At 35.7% G+C, this 18,998-nt stretch overlaps 1 protein-coding gene and 1 pseudogene across 3 annotated transcripts in view; one reads left to right on the top strand and one right to left on the bottom strand.

Moving 5' to 3' along the window:
• The window catches only part of Dpy19l4 (dpy-19 like 4), a 79,051-nt gene extending 76,371 nt beyond the window's left edge, over positions 1–2,680 (top strand). For all 3 annotated transcript variants that reach the window (XM_047521752.1, XM_047521745.1, XM_047521758.1), the window contains one exon: positions 105–2,680. In XM_047521752.1, the coding sequence (XP_047377708.1) occupies positions 105–269 (165 nt within the window). In that variant the 3' untranslated portion in view covers positions 270–2,680. The remainder of the gene's footprint in view (positions 1–104) is intronic.
• Positions 2,681–4,191: 1,511 nt separating this feature from the next.
• LOC124976037 (protein FRA10AC1-like) lies at positions 4,192–5,125 on the bottom strand (annotated as a pseudogene).
• Between the last annotated feature and the right edge of the window lie 13,873 nt (positions 5,126–18,998).

Here is an 18,998-nt window from a genome sequence, read left to right as displayed (position 1 = left end):
CAGTCCATGTTTAGCGTTTTTTTAAAATATCTGTAGTCACTTATACATGGATTATATTTCTTCTACAAGTTTAATAAGCTTTTTAATATTTTATCTTTTGATAGGTGGTTTGTGATGAAGGTGACAAGTTAACCTACTCAAAATATGGACGATTTTGTCATGAGGTCAAAATTAACTATTCTCCATATGTGAATTATTTTACTAGAGTATACTGGAACAGATCCTACTTTGTGTATAAAATCAACACTGTGATATCCTTCCAATCTTGAAAAATAACAGAGCCTTCATTTCAAAGACTTATGCTACCTGAGATTTTCTTTTACTTATACGGTGTCTGATGCAAATCAGAGTATGGACATTTGAAATGCTGCTGCATTTTTCCCTCCTGCTGTTAACTGAGTCCAGGATTTTGTGGGAAACAGGATGTCAAATCTATTACTCTGCAATATTCCAGGCAGGTTTCTTGCTTCGTATTATATGATCTTTAAAGATTTTACCTATTGCAAAGTTTCCCCATAAATCTATAATAATATTGATTTTGAATTTGAATTTGTTCAATGTCTCAAACATACTACTTCATAAATACTTAATGTGATATAGTTATATAATAAAAAAAGATTATTCTTCAAGCAGCTTTCTGAAGGTGTTTAGTTGTTTATAGCAACTGAAATTTTACAATAAAAACTTAATTTAAATGTTAGTTGAAAATACGTGACATTTAAATTAAAATGGAAATTATATAAAAGAAAGTGATTTTCAAGGATATACATAGTGATACATCCAGAATTTTCCATGACACTGCTTTCATCATCTGCTGTGTATACAAATGAGCACTTTCTTAGTAATACATAGCACATGTTATTTCATTTTGTTACTTTATAACTGTTAAACAATTATCTTTTTTCACTTATGTTGTTTAATTTGATAACACTTAAATCATGGTAAAACAGTAACTCTTGTTACATCTCTATATATTTTTTAAACGGATATCGAAAAGAATGTTTAGAATTTTTAAAAAATATGAATATTAGGGTATACATTCTATTCACATGATTTCTATGGAAGTATTAAGTAAAAAATTTAAAAAATATGTACAGTGAGCACCAATTTTATGAAGTATATATATGCAGATGCTGATAAACATACCTCTGCATACAGATATGTTTATTATAGAATGTAAGTAATGTTATTTAAGAAGCCGTAATATGATTTTCATCTTTAAGAACAAAATGACAATTACAATAAAATTTACAGTGCAGTTTCACAGCATAAATGCTTGTTCCTTTGAGTATTTTAATATTTGTAATCATCTATTAAAATAAATTCTAAAATAATTTTTTAAAGAGATTCAGTATAGACGTATCATTTTGATGAGTGCATGAACCGTTTTACCTTATACACCTGTTCAATGAATAGGTTTTCAAACTTTTCACTTGTTAGAGGGCTGTAAAGAGTACATTTTCAGAACTCTAAATTACTACATTAGGAGGGAATATCTTTCTATTGTCTTTCTTTTCATCTTTTTTATACACACATGTATATACATATATATATTATATATATATATTTTAAATACTTGCATTCTTAGAGTAACTCTAGAATGCTTTGCTTTTTTGGAGCTTAAGAATTGTTTGACAGCAGTGTCATATCTGATGTTTTAGTTTCATTGGTTCTCATTTCATTTTTTATATAATTGTTTTAACTATGTTAAGATAGCTACAGATATTGTACTTCAGATTGACTCTGTACATTTTAGTAGTGAGTCGTTCATATTTAACATCAAGCTTTTTGAAAATATTACCATATTTACCTAAGAACACAGTGAATAGTCACATGGTAGTACATATGATTAGAGCATGTAAAACAATGTAATTTAAAAGCCAGATTGCAAATTTTGAAGAGGACACACAGAACACCCTGCTTTCTATGTAGTGTGGAAATTTTTTATTTAATTTTTATTGATATGTATTATGATCACATTCTGAATTAGTTTTGGTTGTTGTGTTTGTTTTGTTATATCAATAAGTTGCTTTTACTCTTGTCAACTAAATTCTTAAATAAAATAGATGGAGAAATTTTTAATTGAAATTTTTAAATAATGAATTTTTCATTCAGCATAAATTGAAAGGGACAAGTAATATGAGAGATAAACTTATTTGATTCAACTGTACCATATTGTATTTTAAACAACAGTACTAGAAAACTTCAAATTAGAAGGATTTAATTATTTCCTTCTTTATAGAATAATAAATGAGAATTCTGCAAGTAATTATACTTGGGCAACTTATAGTTGTTAGGTTTGACAATAAAGATCTATTAAAGTATCAAAGTTAGTGGGTTTTGGATGAAAAGGATTTCTCAGAGAAATACAAAATACTTTGCCCTGGATTTTGCAAACCCATCAAATTAAGTGCCTTAACTTCTGTATTTCTAAGTTACTTTTTTATTTTCCTAAAATTATCGCCTGTTTTCTTTTTCCTAAGAAAATGATGGTAACTTTTTCCTTATTAATTAAAAAAAAGAGTGTAGCTCAGTAGTAGAACACTTGCCTAGCATGCATGAAGCCTGGTTTCTATCCTCAACACTGCAAAAACTATAAAGATTAAAAAAAAAAAAAAGAAAAAAAGAAAGTCCTTCCTATGTTATTCTCACTATTAGCTTCAATTCAATAATAAACAAATATTTGTTAAGGCTATCTAGCCTCCTAATTAATTTATTTAACTTCCCAAATGCCAAACAATTCAACAAATAAAACATTTGATAAAGTAATTGTAATATTGACTGCTGGTTTATATTTTTTCTACTTTCACCATCTGTATCTTCGTGTTTTTTGTTAACCTGGTAGAGTTTTACAACCTGAGTATATATTGTATTTTAGCACTAACTTTTTTTTTCATTACTTTCTATGTATATAGACAGCATTTTTCTTTCAGGACATTAATTCAGATTGCCAGTAACCTCAGTGTTGTGATGCTCTTCCATTCAGTCCAAATTGATTCAAAGAACAACACAAATGGAAGGCAAAGTGTGCAAAAATTTGTGGCTGAAAAATGTGCATAAAATAGATTATTGATTTCTTGAATGGTTATCTTAATAAGTAACTTTGTTTCTAAGAAGTCAGTTGTTTTGGGCCCCTTTTATTTTTGAACTGTTACAACATTTTGATGCCTTTTGTGGATAAAAGTAGTGCCTCTCTTTTTTCGTTTGGTAGGTTTTTTAAAAGTTATATATAAATTGATTTTTTGGTAAGTTTTTAATGCATGAATATTTAAAGAACATACATTACTAATTCTGTATATATTTAAGAAACTTTTATAGAGCAAATAACTACTTCCTGATTTATATCTCAATATATTCTCTCTCTTCGTTTGTCCAATTTTTAAAATATGTAGTCTCTATTGTTGCTATTTGCTACTAGCCTTAGATTCCAATATGTATTAGAATTTTGGCTTTCAAAGTTGCAAGTAAAATTGAACAATTTCTTATTGAAATTATCAAGTTTTTGTATGTGTAGCATTAATACTTTAAATAAAATTAGTGTGAAAATAGCAAAGGAATATATATGACTCAACTATTTTCTATTAAAGTTTCTAAACATGATACTGTGTTTTCCATAATAAAAAAGGTTCATTCTGAAACCAAATTTGTTGAATTTAGTATAAAGGTATCTTTGAATCGTTTCTGTTTATAAGTCTCATAAACTTAATCTTGGTATATGTAGTTACAAGTACAGTTCTATAAGAAATACACTTGTGGCCACTGTATATACTTAGTGGAATAGTAGTATCCGAAAGAAACGTGCATTGCAAAAGAAACGTGCATTGCAAACTTACAGTTTGAAATATCTCATGACCTACCATTTCATAGTTTATGTTAGTAACTTTGTAAGACTATTGCATTTCATTATTTTATAACTATTAAACAATTGTCTTTTTTCACTTATACCCTTTATATTGACATCTGAATTATATCTATAACTATGTGCTTTTAGCTTAAATATATTCCTCCCATAAGGAAAGTTACATCTTTGCAAAAACATAAAATTTAATTTCAATAAATGCAAATATCTTTTCGTGACTGGATTTTTATTTCCAAAGACTGACTACTCAAACTGAAACTTGTAGATAAAAATTCTATGAACTTTTGAAGTATATTTTCACATTAAGGAATGCAGGCGTTCTCTCTCCCATTTCACAGAAACAAATCCTGAAAATACTCATCAAATTCTTCTTCCTGTATTTTTTTAAATCTGTTTCTGGTAGTGAACCCTTCCAGAGCTCAGATTCAGAAACACTTTCTTCCTCTTCATAGTTTCTTGTTTACTGAATCATCTGAATTTTTTTTTTTTTTAAGTTGAATGTCCTTTTATCCTTTTTCTTGGAGACCTCTTTTGAAGAAGATAATTCAGATTTTTTATGTGATAATTCATCACAATCTTCTTTGGTTTTAGCCTTTTTTTTTTTTTTTTTTTGACTTGATTTCTCCTGTGATGAAAATTTAAAGGAATATTTTTGGTATAACCTTAATTTAACAATTGCATTTCTCTTCACCATGCTCAATATAACCAAAATTAACTTCCAAACTCTTTAAACCTTCTTTTGCATCACATATTTCCACAAAAAAATTGACTTTTTCCTGAAATTACTTCTTTTTCTACTGGCTACCTGAATCCAAACTTATTTTCTTTGTATCTGAGATCTCCTATGTATTGTTCCTTGAATAATTTATCATAATATCTCTTTGCAAGTCTCTTTTCCCAAGTTATCTCCGTTTCATCCTTCTCATTCCATAGGAATCTATGATTTTCTAATATAAGATCCAAGGCCGCCTTATCATTTTCCCCTAAACACCTGAATTCTTCCTTTTTGCCACCATAGTATAAAATAGTCATTTATAAACTTTGCCTTTTAAGCATCCATAGCTATGAGATGAAACCTTTTGTTTCTTGCTTCTTTCCTATCCAACAATTCTGCTGCAACTTGCTTATAAGCCACCTTTCCATGTTTTTCTTTCTGAAATGGCTTTTTAAGGAGTAATCATCTTCAGTCGCCCTTTTTTCCTTACTAGATTCTCCACTATGTTCATCATCACCAAAATCAGAGTCATAGCCTCCATGCCCATGCATCTTCACTCAGAGGTCGAACTAAAAAAAGCTCTCACTCAAATCAGTCTAGGAGTAAACTGAGAAGGGCCAAGAAAAATGTCCAGTGTCTCCAGAATCCCTTCCCTTGCGTTCCTCTCTGCTCTTGGAAACTTGACTCATGAGTCATGGCAGTTGGCAACTCCTGCCCCCGCTCCCTGACCCCACCATACACCCTACTGAGCAACCATGGCAGGGCTGATTAGGTCAGCTCTGGCCACAGCTTTGCCACAACCACCGCAAAGCTGGCTCCCCACCTCTCCCTGCGGGTCCCAAAGGGGTGCCCAAATGCAAATATATTTTAAGAGTTGATTCCAAAGTAGTTTACTTCAGATTTTGTAACTTCCAACATATTTCTATCAAGAATGCAATTCTTGTTGGGGAGATAGCTCAGTTGGTAGAGAGTGCTTGCCTCCCTTGCAAGCACAAGGCCCTGGGTTCAATCCCCAACACTGCAAAAAAAAAAAAAAAAAAAAAAAAAAAACTTAATTACCCTCGTTGTTTTGTTTCTGTAATTAAACTTCTTTATTTATACGTGAATTTTTTATTACATTTTTATTGAAATATAATTCATATACAACTCACTCACTTGAAAGTGTACAATGCAGTGGCTTTTAGTGTGTTCACAGAGTTGTGCAATTATCACAATCAATTTTTAAAAGTTTTCATCACCTGGGAAAGAAAGATCATACCCTTTGGCTATCAACTCAACCACTCCACTGCTTAGTTTTATGCAACCACTACTAATCTACATACTATCTCTATATTTGCCTATTCTGGACATTTCATACAAATGGAATCATATAACAGATGATCTTTGTGACTGACTTCTTTCTCCTAGCCTAACATTTTCAAGGTTCATACACATTGTAGCATGTACCATTCCTTTTTGGTGCCAAAGGATTTTCCATTGTATGAATGTACTGTTTTCTTTGTCCATATGGGCATTTTGTGTTGTTTTCGTTAGACATATTTTTGTTTCTTTGGGAGAATTGCTGGGTCAAATATTGAGGACCTGCCCGGGCTGGTTTCCAAAGCAACTGAACCATTTTACAATCCCTCCAACAATGTATGAGGGTTCCAGTTTCTCCACATCCTTGCCAACACTTAGTATCTTCCCTCCAGATTTTAGCCATCCCAGTGGGTGAGAAGAGGTATCTTATTGTAATTTTGATTTGCATTTCAATCATGGCTAACAATGTTGAATATGCTTATTGGCTATTTATATGTCTTTGTGTGGACTTGGTGCTGGGGATGGAACCTAAGGCCTCTTGCGTGTTAGGAAAGTGCTCTACCACCTGAGCTACATCACTAACCCCACTTTGGTGTTTTTGGGTGTTTTTGTTTGGGGGGAGATACTGGGGATTGAACCCAGAAGCACTTAACCACTGAGCCACATCCCCAGACCTCTTTACTTTTTATTTTGAGACATGGTCTCACTAAATTGCATAGGTACTCAGCCTCCTAGCTGCTGGAATTACAGGCATGCACCACCAAGCCCAATCCCACTTGGTTTTTGAGGCATTTTTTTTTTTTTTTTGTAGTTACTCTAGGGGGTCATATGTATCTTAGTAATTAGAATCTACTTTAGATTTATACTAAATTCCCATGCGATATAGAAACATTGGTCCTAAAATGCTCCATTCCCTCTTCCTGCTTTGATACTATTATTATACATACTGCACCTACATGGTACAAGTCCATGAAGTTGAAAGCTGAGGGGGAAAAAAAGAACATGTTTTTAGTATTTGTTTTATAGGCCTTATTTGCCATTTTTTTGTTCTCTTCATTATTCCCGTGGATTTGAGATACAATCTGGTGTCATTTCCTTACTGCGATAGAGCTTTGCTCCTACTCACTTTATGCAGTTATGTCACATATATCTCCCAAATGGTATAGTCCCTACAGTATAGTTACTTACACATTTTTTTAAAATTTATTTTTATTGTAAACAAATGGGATACATGTTATTTCTGTTTGTACATGAAATAAAGGCATGCCATTTGTGTAATCATATATCTACATAGGGTAATGGTGTTTGATTCATTGTTATTTTTTCCTTCCCCCCCACCCCTCCCACCCCTCTTTTCTCTCTATAGAGTCCCTCCTTCCTCCATTCTTGCCCCCCTACCACCCCCCATTATGTGTCATTATCTGCTTATCAGCAAGATCATTCGTCCTTTGGTTTTTTGAGATTGGCTTATCTCACTTAGCATGATAGTCTCCAATTTCATCCATTTACCTGCAAATGCCATAATTTTATTATTCTTTATAGCTGAGTAATATTCCAGTGTGTGTGTGTGTGTGTGTGTGTGTGTGTGTGTATATGTATATGTATATATATATATATATATATATATATATATATATATATCACAGTTTCTTTATCCATTCATCAATTGAAGGACATCTAGGTTGGTTCCACAATCTGGCTATTGTGAATTGAGCAACTATGAACATTGATGTGGCTGTATCTCTGTAGTATGCTGATTTTAAGTCCTTTGGGTATAGGCCAAGGAGTGGGATAGCTGGGTCAAATGGTGGTTCCATTCCAAGCTTTCTGAGGAATCTCCACACTGCTTTCCATAGTGAGTGTACTAATTGGCAGCCCAAACAGCAATATATGAGTGTACCTTTTTCCCCACATCCTCTCCAACACCTATTGTTGCTTGTATTCTTGATAATGGCCATTCTAATTGGGGTGAGATGGAATCTTAGGGTAGTTTTGATTTGCATTTCTCTTATTACTAGAGATGTTAAACATTTTTTCATATATCTGTTGATTGCTTGTCGATCTTCTGTGAAGTGTCTGTTCATTTCCTTAGCCCATTTGTTGATTGGATTATTTGTATTCTTGGTGTAGAGTTTTTTGAGTTCTTTATATATTCTGGAAATTAGTGCTTTATCTGAAGTATGAGTGGCAAAGATTTTCTCCCACTCTGTAGGTTCTCTCTTCACATTGCTGATAGTTTCCTTTGCTGAGAGAAAGCTATTTAGTTTGAATCTATCCCAGTTATTGATTCTTGCTTTTATTTCTTGTGCTATGGGAGTCTTGTTAAGGAAGTATGATCCTAAGCCGACATGTTGAAGATTTGAACCTACTTTTTCTTCTATAAGATGAAGGATCTCTGGTCTGATTCCGAGGTCCTTGATCCATTTTGAGTTGAGTTTTGTGCAGGGTGAGAGATAGGGGTTTAGTTTCATTCTGTTGCATATGGATTTCCAGTTTTCCCAGCACCATTTGTTGAAGAGGTAATCTTTTCTCCATTGCATGTTTTTGACCCCTTTGTCTAGTATGAGAAAATTGTATTTATTTGAGTTTGTGTCTGTGTCCTCTATTCTGTACCATTGATCTACCTATTTTGGTACCAATACCATGCCGTTTTTGTTACTATTGCGTGTCCTCTATTCTGTACCATTGATCTACCTATTTTGGTACCAATACCATGCCGTTTTTGTTACTATTGCTTTGTAGTAGAGTTGAAGTTCTGGTATTGTGATACCCCATTTCACTTTTCCTGCTAAGGATTGCTTTAACTATTCTGGGTTTCTTTTTCTTCCAATGAATTTCATGATTCCTTGCTCTATTTCTGTAAGATACGTCATTGGGATTTTAATTGGAATTGCATTGAATCTGTATAGCACTTTTGGTAGTATGGCCATTTTGACAATATTAATTCTGCCTATCCAAGAACATGGGAGATCTTTCCATCTTCTAAGGTCTTCCTCAATTTCTTTCTTCAGTGTTTTGTAGTTTTCATTGTAGAGATCTTTTACCTCTTTGGTTAGATTGATTCCCAAGTTTTTTTTTTTTTTTTTTTTTTTTGAGGCTATTGCAAATGGAGTTGTTTTCCTCATTTCCCTTTCAGATGTTTCATTGCTTGTGTATAAAAATGCTTTAGATTTATGTGTGTTGATTTTATATCCTGCTATTTTGCTGAATTCATTGATGAGGTCTAGAAGTTTTCTGGAGGAGTTTTTTTGGATCCTCTAAATATAGAATATAGAATCATGTCATCAGCATATAGGGATAGTTTGAGTTCTTCTTTTCCTATTTGTATCCCTTTAATTTCTTTAGTCTGTCTAATTGCTCTGGCTAGAGTTTCAAGGACAATGTTGAATAGAAATGGTGAAAAGAGGACATCCCTGTCTTGTTCCCGTTTTTAAAGGGAATGGTTTCAATTTTTCTCCATTCAGAATGATGTTGGCCGTGGGCTTAGCATAAATAGCCTTTGCAATGTTCAGGCATGTTCCTACTATACCTATTTTTTCTAGTGTTTTGAGCATGAAGCGGTGTTGTATTTTGTCGAATGCTTTTTCTGCGTCAATTGAAATAACCATATGATTCTTATCCTTAAGTCTATTGACATGATGGATTACGTTTATTGATTTACGGATGTTAAACCATCCTTGCATTCCAGGGATGAACCCCACTTTATTATGGTGCACAATTTTCTTAATATGTTTTTGGATACGGTTTGCCAATATTTTGTTAAGGATCTTTGCATCTATATTCATCAAGGGTATTGGTCTAAAATTTTCTTTCTTTGATGTGTCTTTGCCTGGTTTGGGTATGAGGGTGATATTAGCTTCATAGAATGAGTTCGATAGGGTACCCTTCTTTTCTATTTCCTGGAATACTTTGAGAAGTATTGGAATGAGTTCTTTGAAGGTCTTGTAGAACTTGGCTGAGAATCCGTCTGGTCCTGGATTTTCTTCGATGGTAGGTTTTTAATGGCTTCTTCTATTTCATTGCTTGATATTGATCTGTTTAAATTGTGTATGTCCTCCTGGTTCAGTTTGGGAGGAGCATATGTCTCTAGAAATTTGTCCATGTCTTCGGTAGTTTCTATTTTATTGGAATACAGATTTTCAAAGTAGCTTCTCATTATGTTCTATATCTCAGTGGTGTCTGTCGTGATATTTCCTTTTTCATCAAGAATTTTAGTAATTTGAGTTTTCTCTCTCCTATTTGTTAGTGTGGCTAAGGGTTTGTGTATTTTGTTTACTTTTTCAAAGAACCAACTTTTTGTTTTGTCAATTTTTTCAATTGTTTGTTTTGTTTCAGTTTCATTGATTTCAGCTCTGATTTTAATTATTTCCTGTCTTCTACTACTTTTGCTGTTATTCTGTTCATTTTCTAGGGCTTTGAGCTGTAATGTAGGTCATTTATTTGTTGACTTCATTCTTTCCTGGAATGCGCTCCCTGCAATGAATTTTCCTCTTAGTACCGCTTTCATAGTGTCCCAGAGATTTTTTTTTTTTTTTTTTTTTTTTTTTTTTAGGTACTGGGGATGGAACTCAGGGCCTTGTGCTTGCGAGGCAAGCACTCTACCAGCTGAGCTATCTTCCCAGCCCTGTGTCTCAGAGATTTTGATATGTTGTATCATCGTTCTCATTGACCTCTAAGAATTTTTTTATCTCCTCCCTGATGTTTTCTGTTATCCATGTTTCAGTCAATAGCATATTATTTAGTCTCCAGGTGTTGGAGTAATTTGTTTTTTATTTTGTCATTGATTTCTATTCTCAGTCCATTATGATCTGATAGAACACAAGGCAGTATCTCTATATTTTTGCATTTCCTAAGGACGGCTTTGTGGCACAACATATGGTCTATTTTTGAGAAGGTTCCATGTGCTGCTGAGAAAAAAGTGAATTTGCTCATTGATGGATGGAATATTCTATATATGTCTATTAAGTCTGGGTTATTGATTGTGTTATTGAGTTCTATGGTTTCTTTTGTTGGTTTTTGTTTGGAAGATCTATCTAGTGGTGACAGTGGTGTATTAAAGTCACCCAGAATTATTGTGTTGTGGTCTATGTGATTCCTGAAATTAAGAAGGATTTGTTTGATGTACAGGGATGCACCATTGTTTGGGGCATAAATATTAACTCTTGTTATGTCTTCCTGATTTATGGTTCCCTTAAGCAGTATGAAATGTCCTTCTTTATCCCTTCTGACTAACTTTGGCTTGAAGTCCACTTTATCTGATATAAGGATGGAAACCCCCACTTTTTTACTGAATCCATGTGCATGGTAGGTTTTTTCCCATCTTTTCACCTTAGTCTGTGGATGTCTTTTTCTATGAGATGAGTCTCTTGAAGGCAGCATATTGTTGGATCTTTCTTTTTAATCCATTCTGCCAGTCTATAACTTTTGATTGATGAGTTTAGGCCATTAATGTTCTGGGTTATTATTGAAATATATTTGTATTCCCAGTCATTTGGGCTTATTTCTGGTTTTTTAACTTGACTTGGTTTCACCTTTGAGTGGGTTTTTCCTTTAAGGTAGTTCCTCCCTTTGCTGACCTCCATTGTTGTTTTTCATTTCCTCCTCATGGAATATTTTGTTGAGAATATTCTGTAGTGCAGGCTTTCTATTTGTAAATTCTTTTAACTTTTGTTTATCATGGAAGGATTTTATTTCATCTTCATATCTGAAGGTCAGTTTTGCTGGGTATAGGATTCTTGGTTGGCAACCAAGTTCTTTCAGAGCTTGAAATATGTTGTTCCGGGCCCTTCTAACTTTTAGAGTCTGGGTTGAGAAGTCTGCTGCTATCCGTATTGGTTTCCCCCTATATGTAATCTGATGCTTTTCTCTTGCGGCCTTCAAAATCCTATTTTTATTTTGAATGTTAGGCATTTTCATTATAATGTGCCTTGGTGTGGATCTGTTGTGATTTTGTGCATTTGGTGTTCTGTAAGCCTCTTGTATTTGATTTTCCATTTCATTCTTCAGGTTTGGGAAATTTTCTGATATTATTTCATTGAATAGGTTGTTCATTCCTTTGGTTTGTATCTCTGTGCCTTCCTCAATCCCAATAATTCTTAAATTTGGTCTTTTCATGATGTCCCATAGTTCTTGGAGATTCTGTTCATGATTTCTTACCATCTTCTCTATTTGGGCAACTTTATTTTCAAGATTAAATATTTTGTCTTCTTTGTCTGAGTTTCTGTCTTCCAAGTGGTCTAGTCTGTTGGTGATGCTTTCCATTGAGTTTTTTATTTGGTTTATTATTTCTTTCATTTCAAGGATTTCCGTTTGGTTTTCTTTGAGAATCTCTATCTCTTTTTTGAAATGATCTTTTGCTTCCTGCAATTGCTCTTTCAACTGCATTTTGGCATTATCAATCATTGCCTGCATTTGCTCTCTTATCTCCTCCTTTGCTTTGTGAATCATCTTAATCATGTATAATCTGAAGTCCTTTTCTGACATTTCTTCTACCATACTGTCGTTGGATTCTATTAATATAGAATCTAGATTTGTTTGCATCATTTCTTCCCTTGTTTTTTCATGTTGTTCATGTATCTTCCCCTCTAGCAGTGCAGATCTGGGATATTGCAGATTCCCCCTTATATGCTTATAGTGGCCCTATAGGTTTCCAAAACCTTTTCTTTAAGGGGAGATCAATATTAGCAGTGCCCAATTCAGACACTATGCAATCCTAGACCAAATAGCCCCTATGAGGACATTAACAATATTGTCATAATAAACAGAATGAGTTCAAATATTATCTTCAGTATAACAAACAGATTTGCAATAAGGTCTGCAGTTTCTAATGGAGGACAATTACACATTGATACTATTGTTCTCATAATTAGAATTATTTTATGTTTATGATTTAATTACATATTTTAACAAAGATTTTTGGTTTTCTTTTCTTCCTGTAGATTCTAATTACAGTAGTTGCCACTCCTTTTTTTTTTTTTTTTTTGGTACTGGGAATTGAATTCAGGGGTACTCTACCACTGAGCTATACCCCTAGCTCTTTTCTTTATTTTTATTTTATCTTGAGACATTGCTAAGTTGCCCAACCAGCCTTGAATTTATGATCCTGCCTTGGCTTCCTGAGTAGCTGGAATTACAAACGTTAGCCACCTCCACCCTGTTCAGTAGTTGCCCTTTTATTGTTAGTTTTAGGTGTCTGATTGACTGGATTAAGGACTATCTAGAAACCTGGTAAAGCACAATTATGGGGTGAGGGTGTAAGGGGGTTTCCAGAGGGTATTCAGACTCCCACTGTGGGTGGGCCCAACAATTAGCAGGATCCAGAGGGAAACAGAGAAAAGGCAAATGTGTCTCTCTCTGGAGCTGGGATACACTTTTCATCCCCTATCCTTGGATATCAAAGAACCCCAAGTTTCCCACTCCTTGGACTCCAGAATATATAGAACCAGCAGCTTCCCCTGGTTCTGAGGTCTCTAAATTTGGACTGAACTAAGCTGCTATCATCCCAGGGTCTCCAGCTTGTAGACACTGTAATTTGACTTCTTTAGAGAACCCTAATACTAGACCCAAATGGGTACTAAATAAATCTTCAAACAGTTAACTGTTCCCTTGCAGGAGTTAAACCTGGTTTCTTTTTCTTTTTTTGGTACCAGGGATTGAACCCAGGGGTGTTTAACGACTGAGCCACATCCCCAGCACCAACTTTTTTTTTTTTTTTTTTTTTTTTTTTTTTTTTTTTTTTTGAGACAGGGTCTTGCTAAGATGCTGAGGCTGGCTTTGAACTTGTGATCCTCCTTGCTTCTGCCTCTGGAGCCACATAAATCACTACTCCTTGCTCAACCTGGTTTCTTATCTGTTTCTCTTAGCATGCCTGCTCCATTCTCCTCTCTTCCTGTATTTACAAATACCTACATCGAGCCAGGTGTAATGACGCATACTTGTAATTCCAGGGACTCAGGCGACTGAGGCAGGAGGATCTCAGGTTCGAGGCTAGCCTCAGAAACTTAGTGAGGCCCTAAATAATAAAATAAAAATGACTGGGGATGAAACTCAGTGGTAAAGCAACCCCAGGTTCTGTTCCTAATACACACAAAAGGCTACGTCTGGCCCCTAGTACTCTTCTTATTTTCCATTGCCCATGAAAACTAGCCTGAGTTCATCTGATGAAAGCTTGTGGCTAAAATTGTAGACTGCTGGCTAGCCAATGAACTTCCTGCCTTTGGATCAGGTCGCTCTCCCTGGTTCTCCCAGGAGCTCTTGGGAGGCAGTAACCTCTAAGCTGCCAGTATGACAGTTTCACAAATGACCCATTCTATTCTCAGAACAGATGTAGACACCAAAATCATAAGTAAATCTTTGTTCCTAGTTAGTCAAGAGCAGAGTTCCCTACACATTTATTTGCAAAAGGGATGTAGCTCTTGGTAGTCAGCAATGTTGAATCTGAGTCATTTCAGCATCCAGTTTTCTTGTTTCCCCTCTAGTGACTCATCTCAAGCCCTGTGTTTCTTTTCCATAATATAGGTTGTGTGTGTGATGCACAGATGGAATGAAAGTAATGTGTGTGTGTGTGTGTGTGTGTGTGTTTGCATGTATGTGCAAGTACATACTGGGGATTGAACCCAGGGCCTGATGCAAGTGCTCTAATACTGAGATACACCCTCAGAAGACCTCATTCTCTTGACAGTAAGATTTGGAGTTTGCTGTGATCTTGTGCAGATGGAGAATCGCATCCGATTGCTGCTCTTCAGCCTGCCTTGCCACACTGGTTCTTTTAACTGTGTGCACTTACGGCGACACTGAGTGCAGGAATGCAGACATCCTCTCTCCTTCCTCTCTGAGAGCCTTGCCTCCAGACCAAGTTGATATGGCTCCCAAAGAAGTATATGAAGGAATTGTCAGTTTCCGTTATTTGCTAAAATTACAATTACTTTTTCCCATAGAAATCCTTCATAGATTTTTTTGTTTGTTTGTTTATTGGGTTCAAGGAACTTCACCTTTGTTAAATGTGTCTGAGAATTCCTTTTACAAAAATTTTAGGACAGTGCTCCTAACTGTGATGAAGATCCTATTTTGTGGCAGACTGATATGTGGTCCTATTATTTAGGACTGGTTCATAGCTCATACTGCATGTTAAACTCACACCCAAGTTACCCAGCACCTAAACTTTTCTATACTACACATGACCATTGATCATTAAGTTGGTTATCATGACAGGGTAAAATTGCTATACAAATTTTTAAATTTATATTCCCAATACCAGTACTTTATTTTGATGCAGACCAGTAACTAACAAATTACAGGTTGACACTAGTCTGCAAACAGTACTTAAAATATTTCTATCCTCTGATTTTGTGTATGCATTCTAAAAACTCTCATTTTTGTGTTTTGATTTTTTTTGCTTTATTGTTGTTGCTGTACTGGGAATTGAACTCAGAACCTCTCACATGTTAGGCAAACACTCTACCACTGGGCTACATCCCCAGACCTCAGAAGTTTTTTTTTTTTTTTTTTAAGATTATTTAAAGAAATCACTTCATTTGCTGGCGCATTCTCATGTGTGCTAATATTGAAATTGTATGGATAAGACTTTGGAAATTCAGTATATACCATCGCTTGCTAAGAGCCATGTATCTACCTTAGACGATAGTGATTTTTTTTTAGCAACATGGAGAAATAGAGACGTAAGTAAAGTATGTAGTATACAAGTGATATATTAATAGGCCAATATTTCTGTAGCTACTGAGAACAAAAGTCCTAAGATCAAATTCTAAAAGCCACCTTGAATTTTTGTCCTAGCTGTATGCAGAGTGATTTTTATGTTTAAAATCTCTAATGTGAAAGTATAGTACTTGGAAGTAAAAACCAAAAGAGAGGCAAATCAAAGTTCGTTTGGGTTTTTGTTTGTTTGTTTGTTTGTTCTCCAAATACCCAGCTGGCAGAATGGAAGTGACATACTCCCAGCCAGTTGGAAAGAATTTACCCTTCACTCTTTGACCCCTGACAATGCAAAATGCAGGCACCTGTCTGACCCAGTTTACTGTAGAGGATCTCACTATCCCCAGTACTGAACTCATGGGTGCTCTACCACTGACCTACATCCCCAGTCCTTTTTGTTTTATTTTGTGAAAGGGTCTTGCTAAGTTGCTCAGGCTGGCCTAGAACTTGCAATTCCAAGTTTCTGGAATTACAGGCTTGCACCACCAAGCCTGGCATGCCACTGTAGAGGGTTTATAAAGGAAGGTGGTGGGAGGTTGCCATGTGAAAACAGAATGACCTCAGAGACTCAGCACTGACTCCATCATGGCAACCAGCATATATGGCTATTCTTCTTAGGCAAATAAATTCTTTGTTCAGTAATAAGAACTACACTGTGTCATCAATTCAGCTAGACACTATGAGTAACAAAGACAGATATTTGAGGCATGGACACTGCTTTATAAGCTCTTTAAGTTAATTGCTGATTGTAAAAACCCAGAACATAACTGTGAATCATAAGAACCTTAGAAACCGTTTAATATTGTCTTAGGTTAGATAAAGGAAAGATTAAAGATCTATAGATCTGGTTTATAGCGAAGTATTTGTAGGTGAAATGCAGGTGCTCCATGTTCAATAAAGTTATTTATTTAGCAAATATTTATTGGGTGTCTGCTATGGGCCAAAGACTGCAATGTAAACAATATAACTACCATCCTGCCCCCACCTTCCCCAAGTGCCCATACCAAGAGGATAGACCCTACCAAGGAAGTTAGACAGTCATATAGGTAATTACAAGGGGAAGAGATGACTGCCATAACAGGGATGCACAGTGCTGTGAGAACCTATTGCAGGGTGCCTGGTCAAGAGGCAAAGAAGGTTGCAGAGGAAGTTAATATGCATTTAAGAAAATGATGTCTGATAACTGTAGGACTCACTACCTCTTGAACGATGTGTTTTGGGAAATACTAAGAAGATGTGACTTAGTTATATATTGAAGAATAGCTTATACAAGAACTAGATTACTTCACCCATAAGGCTCATGTCATATTCCTATACCGGGAAGAGAAGATCTTGTCTCATCTTTATTACTGATAGATGCAGACACTACCCCAAGAGGCCACAAGATGGCAATGTAAGCTTTGTGCAGTTGGCAGTATGGTAGCCAATGAAGTTTATCTGAGGAGCGATTATTGCTAATGGGAAAAAAAAAAAAAAAAAGATGGCAATGTAATCATCAGCATGGTTCTCCCCCACATTTATTAAATAAAATTTCAAATTCTCTGTTTATTACAACTGTATTTTTTAAATGAATTCTCAAAGAAATGATCTGAATCCAAATTTATTTTTATTTATGTGATTCTCAGGGACCCTTTATGTTTTAGTAATACAGAACAGTTAAATTATGCATTACTTATTTGTATTTTATTTTTCCATGTTGGTTCTGGTTTCCTATACTGTGTGGGGTCAGGGCAGGAGGCCCAGATTTCAGAGGGGAAGAACTTATGCCCTAACAGAAGAAAAAGAAAGCTGGGAAGATGTAAGAGAAAACATTAACTATCATGAAGAAAGAGGAGGACAAAATGATTAGTTACCAGTTTATTATTAACATAAAGACATATGCAGCATATGAACCTTGTTATGCATATAAAAATGTTTACTAGACTTTCATTTATTCATGTGTGTGTGTGTGTGTGTGTGTGTGTGTGTGTGTGTGTGTGTTATTGGGGATTGTACCTAGGGATGCCCTACCACTGAACGACATCAGGAGCACTCGGGAACACCTGCGCACACGTTGTGTGCGTGGACTTAATTGGATACGGCCAATGACAAATCACCTGGGTGTGCTTATGTTAATCAACCTCCTCACCGCCAATGTGATCAAAGCAACCTCTGGCTGCCAGGCGCCATCCCGGCGCAGTCTGCACGGCATAGCCCCCAACATTTTTTTTTTTTTTTTTTTTTTTTTTGTGGTGCTGGGAATCAAACCCTTGGCCTTGTGCTTACAAGGCAAGCACTTTACCAACTGAGCTATCTCCCCAGCCCCCAACATTTATTTATTTATTTTTATTTGGTGCTGAGGCCTCACGTGTGCTAGGTGAGCACTCTACCAGAGCTACAGCCCCAGCCCCATGCTTTTTTGTGTATCTGGTGGTCCTGGGAATTGAACGCAGGGCTTCATGCATGCTAGGCAACTGCTCTACCTCTAAGTTACATTCTCCCAACCCTTGAGCCAGGATTTCTAGGTCAGCCTGGGCAACATAGCAAGACCTCATCTCAAAAATAAAACAGAGCCAAGCACTTTAGTACCTTTCAGGTCTTACGTCATCTCATCTTTCAGTACATCTAACAAATTAATAGTTAACGATAAGCTTCCCTTCAAATCTTCTTTTACCTCCTTCTCATCTTCTCCATGTAGAGATGTTGACTCCCAGCATTGGAGTAATTGGGGGCACAGTGAGCAGATGCTGTTGCATAGCATAGGCAGCATTCCAGGTGTTTGGATTTGCCCCAAACTGGGGAGGTTACTGATATGTAGCACTTTCAGTTTTAAAATTAGAAAAGCGCTGGCCAAGTCAGGATGAGTCAGTACTATGTTTTGAATTTTTTGTCCCCTTCAAAATTCATGTGTTGCGTTTTTTTTTTTTTGTTTTTTTTGTGGGCTGGGGATCGAACCCAGGGCCTTGTGCTTGCAACTGAGCTATCTCCCCAGCCCATGTGTTGCCATCTTAATCTCCGATGCATGGGAGGCATTTAGATCATGAAGGCCCTGTCTTCCTGAATGGATTAATGTCCCTATGAAATGGGATGAGGCCTAGGTTTTCTCTCTTCTGCTCTCTTGCCATGTAAAGACAACATTCCTCCCCTCCAGGGGACAGTATTCAAGCACTGTTTTAGCCAGCTTTTTCACTGCTGCAACCAAAAGACAAGTAAGAACAATCCGAGGAAAAGTTTATTTGGGGGCTTACGATTTTAGAGGTGTCATACCTCATTATGGTGGAAGATGTGGAGAAGGAAAGCAACTCCACACGTGGCAACAGGAAGCAGAGAGCTGTCTTGACAAGGACAAAATATAAACCCCAAAAGCACACCCCCAGGATTCCCCTCCTCCAGTCATGCTACCTGACTGCAGTTACCACCCAGTTAATCTCTATC

This window comes from Sciurus carolinensis, chromosome 1 (genome assembly GCF_902686445.1).
Source record: "Sciurus carolinensis chromosome 1, mSciCar1.2, whole genome shotgun sequence".
NCBI lineage: Eukaryota > Metazoa > Chordata > Mammalia > Rodentia > Sciuridae > Sciurus > Sciurus carolinensis.
Note: the sequence above shows the minus strand (reverse complement) of the source record. Positions and strands in the feature narration are given on the sequence as shown.